Raw genomic sequence first — 16,130 nt, forward strand, 5'->3', positions numbered from 1 at the left:
TCGAATATGTGTAAATAAACTTTCTCTGTCTCTGTGTAGGTAAACTTTGTCACGATTTTGGTCACGATGCACCTTAGACAAAGCGGTGCACTGCTTAAAATGTCATTAAGGCCGTCTTGCAGGAAAATTTAAATGTAGATTTAGTCGTTAAACCTGGCTTAAGCTTGACAGTTCCATACATTTTGACACTACTAAACTGAGCTTAACGCAAACTCGAGATTTATGTTTCCAGCAAGTAGCCATTAGAGCTGCTCATACAGCAGGGCTACTACGAAACTCGAAGTTCGTGTTGTGCGGTCCCTCTCGTGTCAGAGGGACCGCACGACACGAACTTCGAGTTTCGAGTTTCGTAGTAGCTCTGCAGATCTGTTCACTCACGAAGGCGCGATGGGCGCGCCCCTCCACATTTTATAATTATAGTTTTAAACGTATCCGTACAAGTCTATAGTTATGTGTGCGTAGCTCGAATGTGTTCTCAGGGTACTCAAACGTAAAGGGTTAATAAAATTCAAAACATAATTACGAATCCATGTATAATTAATAATCAATAGTATAAATATAATTTCGAACATTTGTATTTCATTCGGGTTTGCACAAATCTAATTTAACATTGAACTGTCCCTTTTCCAGGTCACACGCCACCTGGAAGCTCCACGAATTCTTCTCGCTCACCGTTTGAGCGTGTTGCTGAAAAATACAATACATCGTCATTTAATCATCAATTAAATTGGCCCACATCCACACACTGCTGAGTAAAGGCCTCTTCATTTTCACGCCACTTTACCCGATCCTGTGCCACTGCCAGTCTCATCTACAGTTTACCAGCCGACATTTGATTGTTTGATTGTCAAAAAAAAACTTCTCCAATATTTTTTGATATTTTAAATGGCGCACGTAGAGACCCCCCACACTAGCGTCTTTCGAGCGTCGTCGTCGTGCCAGACGACGCTAGTGTGGGGGGTCTCTCCACCTCTTGTGACATCCAGTCTCGGCCCCGGGCCCGGAGTGACACCAACTCACCAATATCTTGACGGCCTGCCGCGAGTGCGGGTCCCAGTCCACGCGCTCCCCAACAGTGGGCCACGCGAGCGGCCCGCAGCTGATCTCCTTGCCGCCCACTTTCCACACGGCCCACAGCGCAAAACCGTTTACACGTTGGATTGATTCACTGTGAAAATATTAATCAATAACAATCCTAACTTAATAATGTACTTAATTAATTTTGAAATTTTGTGAGTGAACACTACACGTTAAGAGGGCACCGAGATTCTAGCACCAATCAATATGGATACGGGTGTGCAAGGACACTACACGTTGAGTACTCACAAGACGAAGGTATCGTCAGCAGCATAAGTCCGCTGCAAGCTTCCGAGGTGGACTGTGAGCAGCACGGCACGGATATTCTCACAGCGGCTGCACTTACATCTCCGCGTCATTTATTATACGAGGTGTCTGCAAGGACACTGCACGTGCAGCACTTACAAGGGGAAGGTGTCGTCAGCAGCATAAGTCCGCTGCAAGCCTCCAAGGCTGACTGTGAACAGCCGGCGCGGCGTCGCACGACAGCGACACGGGTACTCCCACAGCGGCTGTGCTTCTATCTCCGCGTCGCTTATTACACGGGACGTCTGCGAACAACATACATTATCTATCTTCGTCCGCCGGAAGACGTCCACTCCACTGCTGAACAAAGGCCTCTCCTTTAAAACTCTACAATGAACAACCCGTCACGCATGCGTGTGTGCGTGCATGACCTCATTGGTATTGTGGTAATAAATAAGTTATTGGTAAAAATTTCATTTTTAATACAAGCCTTCTTTACTGACTGTACTTTTTGTTGACTGCACTTGCATTGTCACCGTCGAAAAGTTCCGTCCTGCGGAGACGATCCTGGCCGGACTACCAGGATGTCGCTTCCAGACCAGATTATTGTATTGTCACGCAATTTACATAAGTATGCCAAATTTCAAGACAATCCGACTACACTGGAAGTTGTTCAAATTTAACTCACAAGATTTGACTACAGACAGACAATGGGACAGGTGAAACTAAATAAAAGCTTGTAATAAAGTGGGTGCACTCCTTTGCCCCCCAAAGAAACCCGGCCGTTTACCCTTAGCAAACCTATTCAGAATCTAACATTTTAGGAGAAATAGGACTCAAGTCCTTCATAAATATATTCTTACCTCAACAAGCTCATCAAATATTCCCATTTCGATCCCCTCACACTTTCCCAAAGGTATCCTAATCTTCTGCAGATCTTGAAACTCGACCGGCATAGCCCAGATCTCACATTCTTCAGGCACAATCGTCACATACTCTCTAATATTGTCCCTGTACTTGTACAAAAAGAAGGCAGACTTCAAATTCTCCCAAGGAAGTATAGCACTACTAAAACTCGGATCGCAAACGACGTTCGTCACTTCTTTTAATACATCCTCGTTCACTTCTGATATGAACTTAACATTGGTAATTCCGTTTTCTGTAGCATAATCAGATAATATATTAAGATTAATGTTCATAGTTTCGAGAATGTAAACTGTTTTTGCTCCCATTTTTGCCGCAGCGAGTCCTAAGAAACTGCTGCCGTTTAGATCTAAGATAACTGAATTATTTGTTAGTTCTTCTCTGATTTGTGCTAGGAGTTTCTTGCTTCTCTTTCCATCATTTAAATAAGACACCTGAGTTCTCGACATAACCATGTGCACTCCACATTCGCATACAGGTCTTTTGTAGTGCTTGTGTTTGGTATCCTTGTCTTCTAGGTAAAACCAGAGGGAGTATTCATCCTGGCAGGAGACCAGGGTGACTTCCGAAGACTTCTTGACGGGCAGCTCCTGAGGTAGATAGTAGACGGCTTGCATCCAGTGGTCGCGCCAGGGTATGGTGTCTTGAGGTCTCTCGGAGGCCAGATCGGCGTCTGGGTGAGCCCACCATGGTGCACAACTTAGACAGATTTTTCCTGGAAAATTAAGAGTTTTTTATCATTTATCCTATCACACACAATTCCTTAGATAACTTGTTTATTTTTTGTTTGTTATAGTGATTGTTATTTACTGAAAAGCTAAGGAAATGCTGATTGAATTAATTGGCTAAAATGTTTTTATATTTTAAAGCCAATTCTTTTTAAAGCTTCTGACATCATATTTCTATACCTCAGTAATATTGTTGTGTTAAGCTGTAAGCACCTCCGCTAAATCGTGCGGGTGCACGGCTTGGCTTTCACATTTTCATATCATCTACTTAATAGAGCAGCGCTATGTGCGGCGGGTCTCTGCTCTATTGAAACCTGTCGGAACAGCACGCCGCGCGCGCGCAGGCGCCCGCGCCGTCTACCCGCGCGAATACAATGAAATAACAAACTTTTAACTTATTTATTGAATCAGACGTTACTTTGCGGAGGTCCATATCAATGAACTTCATGAAGCAATTACTTTGCTCACCCACGACAGTAAAAAGGTAAGGTAGGTCTTAAGGTCGCGGGTGAGCAAACTAATTGTTTCAGTTCATTTTATACAACTTTGAAAGTTTGTAAATTACAGTTGTCTTCAAATCTTGCAAGTGCAATTTAACCCACTTCTAGTTAATTTAGTACCTTCCATATCCATATTAAGCTCCCACCACATAAACACCATCTGGGCCTGCCCCGTGCCTGTCACCGTGACATCCTGTTTGACGGTCCTCCTCATGTCAATCGGGGTGCGTCCGGACCAGTCATAGTAGAATATGGGTATGGGTTCTGACAGCTCAGTGAATGCTTGGCGTGGCAGCTGGGACAGTTGGATGTCGTGGACTGACGCCGAGCCGGCGCAGGCTTTCATCTGGAATAAATAAGGGTTTTCTTGCAATGATGAACAAATACTACAGATAGTGCACGAGTTGAATGCAGTCGGGGCCTGAGGTGAAGAGTGGGAGCCTCTCTCCCTGCTATCCACACGCCTCGCCTCAGTCGCCTTTAGTGTAGTGCTGTCCTTGATAGCTGTAGTACACCATATCGATCGCGTTAAAACTCATATTGCACCCCATATTATTTTTTGTTTTTAATGATGAATGATCCGAGTTTGTTTCCGTTTTTTTTTGTTGGCGGTTTAATCGAGTTACATCCATCGTGTTGAATCACGTTGCGACTACGATGGATGAAAGAAATAAAAGGTTAGGTGCTAAGTCCTGTTGTTATATAATTGTGTTTTTTTTTCTCTTTTTTTTTGAGGCTTTGAACACTCCAGATGATCATGTCAGCCTCATGGGTGCTCGCTCACTTTTCCTACACAAGGGACATATTAAAAAATTGGTAAATGCAAATGGCTTGTCAGATGTTGGCTCTGAGAGCCAACAATTTACCTGGCCATTGTGCATGGGGCAATTATGTGTTTAAAGCCCGAAAGTAAAAAAAAAAATAGTAAAATGTGAAAATTAAAATAACATTTTTTTTACAAATTTAATGACATACCTTCTGTATGCCGATAAATTCGTCATCATTAATTCTAATAAGGTCCCAACACAATCGCATTCCTGAGCTCTACATTCAACTCGCGCGCCATCTGTACATAATATGCAAAATTTCTAGATCCAGGGCTTGAGATTTTGGGATTTTAAATGCGTATGTCCGGACCCTGAGGAATTTCTGACTAAAAAAAAGCTTCTGTGTTACGAGTATTTGTAACATAAAATTTCCACACATCAAATTCCATGTTACATAATTCGTCCAGTAGTATTATAATATTATTATTATTAGTAGGGTAGAGACAAAAAGTTGAACCACATTAAATAATAGTTAGACTGACTTAAAAGTGTTCCCGTACGTAATCAATTTTGTATGGTTAACTTTCTTGTCATAACGGAAAACTATCTTTCAAATTTTTATTATTCATCTTAAAGTATCCAACTTTTTGCACTTCATCCACATGTCAATAAAGTCCACTATTGCAAAAAAAATTAACCACATACACAGTTTTCTATGGCCATATCTTATCTTATGCTACCTCCCTATTTATTTACTATTTATTTACCTTCTGTGGGGTCCTCAAGATAATCTCACAGTCCTCGTCAGCTAAATCATTAAGCTTGTTCCACTTCTGCATGGTAGGACATTCAACCAGCTGTGCGTATATCACAGCTGAATCCGGTATCACAATGCAGTCTTCCTCTAGAAGATATTTATGTGCATGGGAGAATGTTGGGAGAGCACCTGGAAAGAAAATCTTTATTTATACCCATTCAAAGTTAAAAAGAACCCTTTTGTATAGAATGGATTGCAAGAAAACTGAGGACCTTATTCATTTCCTTCTGAAAAAGTATTTAGCTCCATAGCTTTTGCCTGCGAGTTTGTCTGTGAAGAATTCATTAACGCGCGCCTGTAAGAGCTTTAATAATTTTCGGTATTAAATCTGTCCTATGTTCTTTTTAGGGTCTCAAACTACCTCCATCCTGGATTACATCACAATTGAATTTAAGTGTGAAAGAGTAACAAAGAAACAACATAATATCTATGCACATTCACAATGATGTAATGCTAATGTATGTATGAATAAATTCATTAGACATGTTTATGTGCATAAAGACTTAATCTCTGAATAAAGCAGAGTTAAACAAGTTTTCTGTGGCTTCCCATGACCCTCGCTGAATCACATTTAAGTGTGCTTAAGCCTCATTAAAATAATACTCAAAAAAGGAACAAGTTGAAAAACTCAAGTAAACATAAATATCAGTAAATTATTTTTACCTTCACCAATTAATTCAGTGTCAAAAACTTCTGTGACCAGAATATTAGCTTTTTGCTTAAGGTCCCCATCATCTCCCACAGTCAATTCAGTAGACCTTTTCGGTATAACAGTTATTTTGTCGGCCACACCGTTACGCTCCAGAATTTTGACACAACACTCGGCCATGGGCTTGAAGGCCTCGCATGCTATGATGGAGTCTGCACCGCATTTTGCTGCCATGATTGACAGAAGACCAGTTCCTGTGCCTGTAATGTTATTATTTACCCTGTTTAATATGAAGTTTTATAATTATGTTGCACTTAGTAAGTGATATTATCTGTTGTTAGCATTCAAATGGATGTGCCATTGTTGTCGGTCAAAAGACATCCACTGAAGGGGACAGGCTTGTCCATCTTTGTTTGCTACGCACTTATTTCGCACTTAACCTTAAAAGACTCTAGAAATGTTATACAGCAGGACAAAAAAAATGCGTAGCTTTCTCACCTATATCCAAAACATTAGCTTTCTTCCCATCAGCATGCATCTTCTCAATAGCGAGCTGCAGAGCCCTATTGTACTTCTTGTTTCTTTCGGTGTCGTGAAGCATATCAGCGAAGGCGGAACGAGCGATTTCCTGATGGAAATCGTAGTCTTCATGCTGCACGTCCCACTCCGTACCCCCGGTTATGGGATTACGCTTCTGCGTAAAAACCTGCATTTTGTTCACACACGACGTCGAACTCTTAAACCTACATACACAAAAGAGGTGTAAAGCAAATTGGTTAGAGTCGTGGTTAGCCGGTCACGAAAAAGTGTACCTTTTGAATGAATACGCTAGTACGGTACTACGAAATTGATGAATGATGCCTACAATCATTTATTTGAAATCGATGAGGGTGCGTTGACTTTAAATTAATTCTTCTGTAATATTTTTTTAACAACCAAAATTAAAGCAAAGCACGGCTTGCTTAACAAAAGTTGACCGACCGACAATGACACTGACACTGACAGTGACGTGACAGTAACAATGTTTCTGTGCAATCTTAGTGTGCAATCACAGATTACTAATTAATTTGGATTCGCGCTATCATCGTACAACGGCAAAAACTACTAGACACTGGCAAAATTGTCCTCCAGTGGACAGAGCCATATTTTTCTAAAAATCTATTCTAATCCAGATTACTAATGTGCAATATGTTCCAACAGCCGGAACAGGAATCTCGGAAAAAATCACGTCAAATGAAATGTAATTAGTTCTGAACATTGTATTCGATCAAGCAATAGTTAGCTTTGATATAGAATTAAATAAAAACCCTATTTCACACATGGTATTTGCTGTCTATTCATAACATAATCTAAAAAAAATACACATGTAAAAAAACCTTCATTAACTTGAGACAAATTGTTTCTTTTCGTATGATTATTTATGAAATAATTATGCTTTTTGAACAATAGTATCACCAAGTATTGCCATAGCATTAATTTTAGTTTACGTTTGATTGTAAATTTAATTTAAAAAAAATTGTATTTTGGATTGGATACGTATCCAAAATAAAAATTAATTTTAGTTAAGCAGTCGAGCTGCTTATAATTTTCAAAAAAACTTTAATAGAAGTATTTGATACTCACTCAGCCAGTTTGAAAAAAAATAGAAAAAAAAGATTTTAATCACTTTTGACTTGCTTTTGACAATCTTTGTCACATCAGTATTTAGTCTTTCCTGACAGTGTAACAAAAATCAGAATATTTCACGTTAAAATCCTACTTTAGATATTTTGAACTATTTAGTAACGTTTTGTAAATAATCAATTTGGATATTTTTTGTAAATGGCAGCAAAATCATAGATGTCAGTGGTTTCGTCTTTCATTACGACGTTTTACTATCATGGCGGCCGCCGTCGGTAGAATTTGTGGGGCACGACTCCTGAAAAATTATGGCGCAGTGACGCCACAGGTACAGGATATAACTCTTAACAAAGAACGGAATCCAGGGCTACATTATTACCTCCCTTTTTTACACCCTACGTGTTACGAACGTGGACGTATAAGAGTTCAAAATTTTGTCAGAAAACGGGTGTATTTATGAAATTAACGTGTCCTGGTATAGCTTATCGTTATTTAACCGATGCAGTGGCAGTGCAGAGATTAGGGAAACAAGAATTTGATTTATTGTGCCTCAAAATATATGTGATGAAGTGTTAACCTATTCAACATTATGTAACAAGTTCTTGAAAACTAACGAAGACGTCCATTGCAGGTTTGTCAGCTGTCTACCAGCGCGCAAGGATGGACAAGAAACAGAAAACTGGTGAGTCAGCTTGTCCATGCGGCCTGTTGTATGTCCAACCATGGCCCTTCATTTAAATTGTTGATTTATCACATTGCACACTTACCACCTTTCTTTACTTTTAAACTTTTAATGTCTTTAAAAGTCTTTATTAGCTTTTAATATATGTGTGTATTTATTATTTTATATAATTATATTTTTATGTGTTTTATAAATATATTTTATGGTTTATATAATTGGTGCATATAGTTAGTTATGTTTGTGGGATTATGCTAGCTACCAAATATTAGCATGGTGAGAATTGTTATTTCACTTATTGGTGTTAGTGGTCAATATTAACTGCTTACATGGTTCATAGGAGTTAGTCATATTTCTTGAAATTTTTTTGTCTACTGTACTTTGTCCTGCAATTTCTCTTCATATCAACAGAAATTACAGCCCTGACTGCACGTAAATATCAATTTAAGATTTGATTCCATAGATTGTTTTCATCTACATAGCTGGGATCACAATAAAGACTATGGAATATAGAAATTGAATCCAGACCATTAGAAGTAAGAAAAATAATGTAACTAAAGACTTACCTATGAATTATTTAAATGTTCTTAGATTAAAGAAATTTGCTAATGTTAATTTGGTGTTGCCTATATTAATATCTCTCTTAATTTACATACACATGCCAGTAAACACCTATCTCCTGCATTGTTTGCCCTTTAAAGTTAGCAGGGCATTTGGCTTGCAGCCAGATTACCATTAAAATTAAAGCTTAGTTAAATAAAAGCCAAAGCTAAAGTACGACACATTGCAGTGCACAAGCATCAGGAGTATTGATGCCCTAAAATCATTAACTCAGTTTGATGCATCATGCTTAATAAACATTATGCTAAAATGGTGCAATACCTAAGTCATTGAGTGACAGCCTTCATAACCATTGCCATATCAATGATTCTCAACTCATTTTTGACCAGGGACTCATTGTCATTAGTAAGAACCACAATGTTAATTAAAAAGAAACAATTATTGCTACCTTTTTTTACTGGTGCACTGACAGTGCACCTTCACTACTACAGAATGCCTACAGAATTTAAGTGGAAGCTTTTTGTTATATATTTAAAGAAGCAGATTTATTTGTATTTTTTTTTATCCAAAGTTTAAAATCTTTTATGTAACTTTAACTCTTGTGGACAACTAGTTGGGAACCGCTGCCATAGATGCATCAATTAAAAGAAAATGATGTGTCCAGCCACACTACTACAATATTTATGCTATAGTAAAACTAAACTAACTTGAAGTATCTAATGTGCTATTTTATTTATTATAGTCACCTTAGATTTAGTTAGATGTTTAAGTTAGTTCTAGTCAGGTTGGAGACTGAAAATCAGCAGACTCACAGAGTCTCATATCCTATTTATTTCATACTCATCAACTGTATTTTGGTAAATTACATATATATTTTTGTGTGTTGGTAAACAAAAAATTATTTCATTTCATTAATCTAATTCACATTTAAAGGAAAAGCTTAATTAGGGATATTACATTTTAGGTGGACAAAGTACAAATAAAATTTATACATAGTTGATGCAATCAACCATGCAGGCTTTAAAATGATAAGACCCACCCCCTATTATCTATCCTCCCTTTTGTCTTTTCGTAAACTCATTTTATTGCTTTGTGGTGTTCAATAAAGAATCTTCATATTGTAGTATAATGTCTTCATAGTGTAGCGAAAGAAAGGGGAGGCCTTTGCCCAGCAGTCAGACATATTACAGCCTACATAAAAAATAATGTAGTGTAAAGGCTGTATCATTGACACAAGTCTGATTTTTAATTTTATCCAAGAGTCTTATCATTTGACCTCCCATTTTTCTTCCCAGATGCTATCAACGCTCGGGGTGGTGGGCGGTGGCGTGGGCGCCCTACTGTTTGCACTGGAGCAGTCGGTGCAGGCCTCCGGTAACGAGGCGCACCCGCCGCATCAGCCCTGGAGCCATGGCGGCATGTTCCAGTCACTAGACCACGCCAGGTCAGTTGGGCTCGTTGGAAAGCTTTGTAGTCAGGCAGGCTCAATATTTTAAAGGAGCAACTAAAATATTCAAAAGTAATGAGAACATTTCCAATAGCAACAATATAAGGAAGCAGAGTAGGTTCTCATATACAAAATGATCAATCCAAATGGCTCAGTAAAAAGAAGTCAGAAACTGTAAGAGATATGTAAATAAGGAGCTATGGAGCTGATTTGAGTTTTAATGAAAATGGCATTCAACATTTTTTTTAAACTGACATAGGGAAACAAACCTGGTCCAAATTCTGGAAGTAAACACATGTCCTATTTGCTAAGCTACACAATACAGTGACTATTTATTGTACACCAGACATAGTAAGCGATACAGAAAACAGGTACACAGAGAAAAAATTACAAGGTGAGCAATAGGCGGCCTTATCAGACATTAGATGCTGTGTGTGAGTAGGTATAAGCCCAATTGTATCTTAAACTATTGTAATATTATGTTCTCTCTAACTCTTCAAAGGGATTCACAAGACAACTGTACTTTTAATTATATACATAATATGTGTGTATTCTAGCAATAATTATAACTATTTTAGTAAGTTAATAATAAGTTGATGTTTTTACTTAACAATATATGATGAAAAGGAACATAAGTAATACCAATTCATCCACATACTTCACTTGTCATGCTTACAATTTCGAAGGAAAAATCGAAATATTATTAATTATTACTTTATTGAAATAAGTCCTTTTAACTAGAAACTACTCCCCGGATGCTCTTTAAGTGAGGCATACTTGCCGTCCTCTGTCTCAAAAAAGCTCTGTTGACAGTGTTCGTCGCGGCTACGAAGTGTACAAGCAAGTGTGCAAGGCATGCCATTCGCTGCAGTACATCGCGTTCCGCAACCTGGTGGGCGTCACCCACACCGAGGATGAGGCCAAGGCCGAGGCTGCCGAGGTCTGTACCATCCCTATGCTTTATATAGAGTCTACAAGCTCCCATTTGTCCCATTGAACTGAGATGTTATGTAAGAGTCACACCAAGCTGCTACTATCGAGCATGCTAGTTGATGCGGGGGCTGAAGGGGGAAAGGTAATAACCAAGTGTGAACATGCAGGGGAACTAGCAGGGAACCAATAATGTACGCGCAATAATGTACGACGTGATAATCCGAAGCATTATACTCTAGACTCTAGCATTAGACTCTAGGTTGGCAACGCATCTGCTATACCCCTGGTGTTGCAGATGTTTATGGGCGGTGGTGATCTCTTACCATAAAAAAAAATATATATGTCTTCCGATTATCATGCCTTACGATTTCCGTGATTGAAATTTAAAAAAACCTAACGACAACCTAACCCGGCCGGGTTGGTTCTGCTCCGACTATACCTATCGATCTAGCTCGCTGCGCTCGCTCGATCCGCGGCGTAACATGTCTATTCATTCGAATCGATTGGATTTAGATTATCACGTCGTACATTATCACTACGTACATTACAGCGCGCGCAATATTTTGTATGCCCTGATAATGCGCGACCATGATAATGTACGGCATGATAATCGGAAGCAATAATGCTTCGGATTATCATGTCGTACATTATTGCGCGTACATTTCGAGTTGTACATTATTGTTTCCCGTAAAGAGCATGTGTAACAGTAGCTTTACACTTTGTACAACATTAAAATTACGCCTAACATCCAGCCAGGGGGGTACCACAAACGTTACAAAGTGCTACAATTCCGCAGGTTCGAGCTTTCGAGCGAGAATCGGCTTTAGCCGATCAAAAAACTCTTTATGTCCAAGCAATAAGAGCGAGAAAGACGTCGATCGGGTCGGCCGACGCGAAGCGACGTTTACCGACGGGAAGACGCCTTTTTCGCTCTTATTGCGTGGACATAAAAGCGTTTTTTGGTCGGCTATTAAGCCGATGTCGCGTCGATAGATGTGGGGGGACCTTTTTTGTATGAGAAAGTTAACAATTATGTAGATTTGTATCACTTGTAATTTATGTGGTACAGTCAAGGGCAAAGATATCGACACGCACGGCCTTAATGTTAAGTGCATAAAGACGTGTATACATATTTTTGCAACTTTGGCCGTGTCGATATCTTTACCCTTGACTGTACAGGGGCCAGATAGTGGGATAGGTTTGATCCCCAATCAGGGCAGATATGATATGAATGTTTGTTCTCAAGTGTTGAATGTTAATTTGTGTTTACATGGGTAATCTATGTTTATCTGTTGCCCAGTAGCAATGGTACAAGCTATTCTAAGTTTGGAACAAAGTCAAATGGTGTCAATTGTACCACAGGGGTCATTCAAGTACGACACGTAAGCAGAATAGTAGTTTTTGACTCCCCCATGTGATCAAAAACAAGCAAAAATCCCTCACCCTCCTTTAAGGCTTACGTAATAACAAATCATCTTAAGAGCAATTGTCTAACCTAACCACTTTGGTGTGTACAGATTATGGTCCGAGATGGTCCGAATGAGGAGGGCAATTACTTTGAGCGGCCGGGCAAGCTGTCCGACTATTTTCCGTCGCCGTACCCCAACGAAAACGCTGCCAGAGCAGCTAACAATGGTAAGAGAAGTGTATTCTTAGATTGTAGAATAATCTCCATGCTAAGATAAATTCCCACTTGCTGAGCGGCCCGTCTGGCAGTTCGCCCTCTCTCCGGTAAACTGTAAAAGCCGTCTGAGGCTAACAGCAACAGTCCGTCCGAAAAAAAGAATAAACTAGAAACCGATTAAAATGCAATTAGCCAGGGAGAATGTTTTGCAAAATGGCAGGAAATGTTCAATATTGAATCCGTGACTAAGGGCATTTGGTACGGCACCATAGAAAGTATAATCTTCAAAGTACCCTGGTTTGATAATTCTAGCCTCTTCAGGGATCTTCTCGTGTGAGCTTTTCGTGTGCGATCGGGTCACATTTCACTGAACAATTTTTTGAATTTGATGAGAGTTGTACAGTCACCTTTGTGTATAGGTAATATAAAGCCTGAAGACTATATTAATTTTCTTTTCAAATGTGATCAGAATAAGGACATCAGAGACAGGTATTTGGATGGTATGGGGTTGTTCAATTGAGGTGTAAATGTATGTCCTGGATCAACCGCTTTGAGAAGAAGTGATGCTGATTTACAGGTTCATTAGACAGACCTTTGCATCCAGAGACGTGGTTTCAGTGCAAGGGAGAGCGTAATATCTGTAGTGTGGAGTATAATAATATATCTGAGGCTCCCCATGAGGCTGACATAGTCACATTTGGTGTACTAAAGCCTCGTTAAAATATAAGATTAAAAAAAAGAAACCGATTACGCGTCTATTATTCAATGACTAACATGTTACCTATAAATGAGTAACGTCACTGATTGACTGACTGACTGAGTGATACGACAGATATTTTAATTGTTTAAGTCTGAGCAATAAAATACTGCTTCTAATAGTAGAAATACTTGTGAATCACACCCATTTTGAATATGTAATCAAAATCACTTCTCTCATTAGCCTTTTAAGTGTGTTTATTGTTACTGTGAATTCAGTTTTTTTAATAATAATGTTATGTGCATTTTTGTTGCAAATTGTTTACTTGGGTAATTGCCAAGTTTAAATTTACACAGTAGAGGTTTGAGATAGATTTTTTAGTACATAAAAGCTTGAAGAAAACATAAAGAATTCAAAACAATAATGTACATATCTGTTGTAATTTGAATGCGCGTATTATTTCACTTTATTCACGAAACATTTGTTCAACATGAGCATAATATATTATAAACATTTTTTTATGAAGCGGACACTATACTACGCAGTTTCTAAACTAATAGTGGGATGAAATGTCCACAAGTTCTCTTGATACGGTCTGATTCCTCAACAGGGCTAAAAATACGCTACTTTAACTTCTAATACTAGGGGACCTCATTCAACTTTGCCGCCCCGGGTCCCGAACGAGCTTAGTCCGCCACTGCTGTTGTGTCTTAGACAACAGGAAAGAATAACAAACAAGGAAACTTGATTAACCCATTTACCTCTCATTATTTTAATAATGTCATTGTCACAGGCGCGTACCCGCCGGACCTGTCCCTGATCGTGTCGGGTCGCAAGGGCGGCGAGGACTATATCTTCGCGCTGCTCACCGGCTACGTAGACGCGCCCGCCGGCGTCGTGCTGAGAGAGGGACAGAACTACAACCCCTATTTCCCCGGAGGCGCCATCTCTATGGCGCAAGTGCTGTTCAACGAGGTAAGGTCTAATAATACTAATTTACAAGTTCATTAGACTTGCTTCCAGAGACTTGGTGTCGGTATAAGGGAGAGTGTAACTGTCTGAGGCTCCCCATGAGGCTGACATAGTCACATTAATGGCCTGTTTCACCACTTGTTCACTAACTTTAAGTGACGGATATTAACTTAGTGATGCCGTCTTTTTTTGTTTTGTCCGAATAAACAAAGACAGCATTACTTTTATCTGACACTTAAAGTTAGTCGACAGGTGGTGAAACAGGCCCTAAGTTTAAAAAAAAGGTCAAACCTTAACTTAACCATTCATTGCCGAGCGCCGGATTTAGACCCCGTTATCAAGCGGGCAGTTTAGTTGCTACCTAACATTAGTGATGAGCAATTTTAGTAAAAAAACTTTTTTTTTTTTAATTGACTTAAGATAAATTTTGGAGTTCCCATAAATAACTACAACGTTGAGACTTGGATATTTTGTATTGCACATCACAAATGTTAGGTAGCCACCAAGCTGCCCGCTTGATAACGGAGTATACGGGTTACGTACTTTTCCGCGATGCAGGCGCTTCTGTAGACAGAAGCCCATCAGCGTTCACGTTCAAGTAAAAATAAATAATATGTTTGCTATGCTAAAACCGACAATAGCTGGGTTTGTCGCAGCGGGACAATCTGAACAAGTGCAGTCATTTCTTCGGTCGGCTTTGTTAAATAACCTTGGAGTGCATTGAGTAGGCAGCAGGGTGGACAGCACTAGTGCAGGTGCAAACTACCAACTGCCTACCCTGGAATCGACCCAATGCATGCCAATGCCAGGTTAGGTTTATGTCATCTCTGGGGTCATTCCAGTATTATGTAAGCACCGAAGGGGGGTGGAGGGGGTCCTTGCTTTGCTTATTTTTGATGACATGGGGGCCGGGGGGGGGGGGTCTAGATGGTGCTTACGTCAGCAATATTTATTTATTATTTCTTGTTTTTTTTTTCTAAAATGTAGTAGGTTTTAATTCAAGCAAATATGGCTACCCTACTTGTTTATGCTTGATAGCGAAAAGCGAAAAATGAAATAAAAATAAAAATCCTGAATAGATTTAAAAATATATATAATTATATACCAATGTTTATGTATGCATAGAGGGGGGGTTTGCTATCTTTCGCTGACAAAAGGGAGGGGGAGTGATTAAAAATTACAAAAATTCTGCTTACGTAATACTTGAATGCCCCCTCTTGACATGATGTTCTTTCGCAGGCTGCAGAGTACACGGACGGCACGCCGGCGACGGCGTCGCAGCTGGCCAAGGACGTGGCCACGTTCCTCCGCTGGTGCTCGGAGCCCGAGCTGGACGACCGCCGCCTCATGACCATAAAGGTCATCGGCATGTTCTCGCTACTAACCGCGTTCATCTACTACCTCAAGCGGCACAAGTGGTCCACCATGAAGTCCAGAAAGCTAGCCTACAAACCCGTCGCTAAGAAATAAACGCCGCCAACAAAAATGTAGCATAAAACAGACATTTTAGAGAATTTTTTTTCGATAGGCACAGTAACATGTTATTTGTTTATAATTAAATTAATTTATTTTATAACTCATCCTATTATTCACACGTGCTCCGTGTTCTGTTACCATATGTGTATTCGCCTGGCTGGCTAAGGTGTGATATTATAATGTAATTATACTATCGGCGCGGCATTTCGTTAATGCGTTTAATAGCACAGTTGGATTACCTGAGCGGTGGGTAAATTGGTATGTGCTTGTGGTGTTCCATGATTAACAGCTGTGAATCAGTGTACAGTTCAATAAATGAGTTATTGAAAATCGACGGTAACATTTCATTTTATATCACTAACTTTCTTGCAATAACTAACCCATGTAATACCTATGCGTTTTTGTCTCGTTTT

The 16,130-nt window shown here is 39.5% G+C and overlaps 2 protein-coding genes across 4 annotated transcripts; one reads left to right on the forward strand and one right to left on the reverse strand.

Moving 5' to 3' along the window:
- Positions 1-397: 397 nt before the first annotated feature.
- On the reverse strand, positions 398-6,904 carry LOC141430180 (protein arginine N-methyltransferase 7-like). Of its 3 annotated transcripts, none has more exons than XM_074090766.1 (9): positions 6,521-6,852; positions 6,207-6,451; positions 5,723-5,968; positions 5,010-5,188; positions 3,596-3,821; positions 2,187-2,962; positions 1,483-1,628; positions 1,021-1,168; positions 398-687 (listed from the first exon to the last, which is right to left on the reverse strand). In XM_074090766.1, exons 1-9 carry the CDS (start codon positions 6,577-6,579, stop codon positions 580-582), a joined length of 2,133 nt encoding a protein of 710 aa, XP_073946867.1. In that variant the 5' UTR covers positions 6,580-6,852; the 3' UTR covers positions 398-579. The 3 variants fall into 3 exon arrangements, with proteins under 3 accessions (XP_073946867.1, XP_073946869.1, XP_073946868.1); XM_074090768.1 differs by lacking the exon at positions 6,521-6,852 and adding an exon at positions 6,886-6,904 and having other exon boundaries at positions 399-687; XM_074090767.1 differs by having other exon boundaries at positions 399-687; positions 6,574-6,851.
- A 574-nt stretch (positions 6,905-7,478) lies between these two features.
- Positions 7,479-16,051, forward strand: Cyt-c1 (Cytochrome c1). The gene is made up of 7 exons (XM_074090770.1): positions 7,479-7,656; positions 7,960-8,010; positions 9,864-10,012; positions 10,829-10,955; positions 12,466-12,583; positions 14,063-14,244; positions 15,481-16,051. Exons 1-7 carry the CDS (start codon positions 7,588-7,590, stop codon positions 15,709-15,711), a joined length of 927 nt encoding a protein of 308 aa, XP_073946871.1. The 5' UTR covers positions 7,479-7,587; the 3' UTR covers positions 15,712-16,051.
- The last annotated feature ends 79 nt before the right edge of the window (positions 16,052-16,130 follow it).

This window comes from Choristoneura fumiferana, chromosome 8, assembly GCF_025370935.1.
Source record: "Choristoneura fumiferana chromosome 8, NRCan_CFum_1, whole genome shotgun sequence".
In the NCBI taxonomy this organism is placed as follows: Eukaryota; Metazoa; Arthropoda; class Insecta; order Lepidoptera; family Tortricidae; genus Choristoneura; species Choristoneura fumiferana.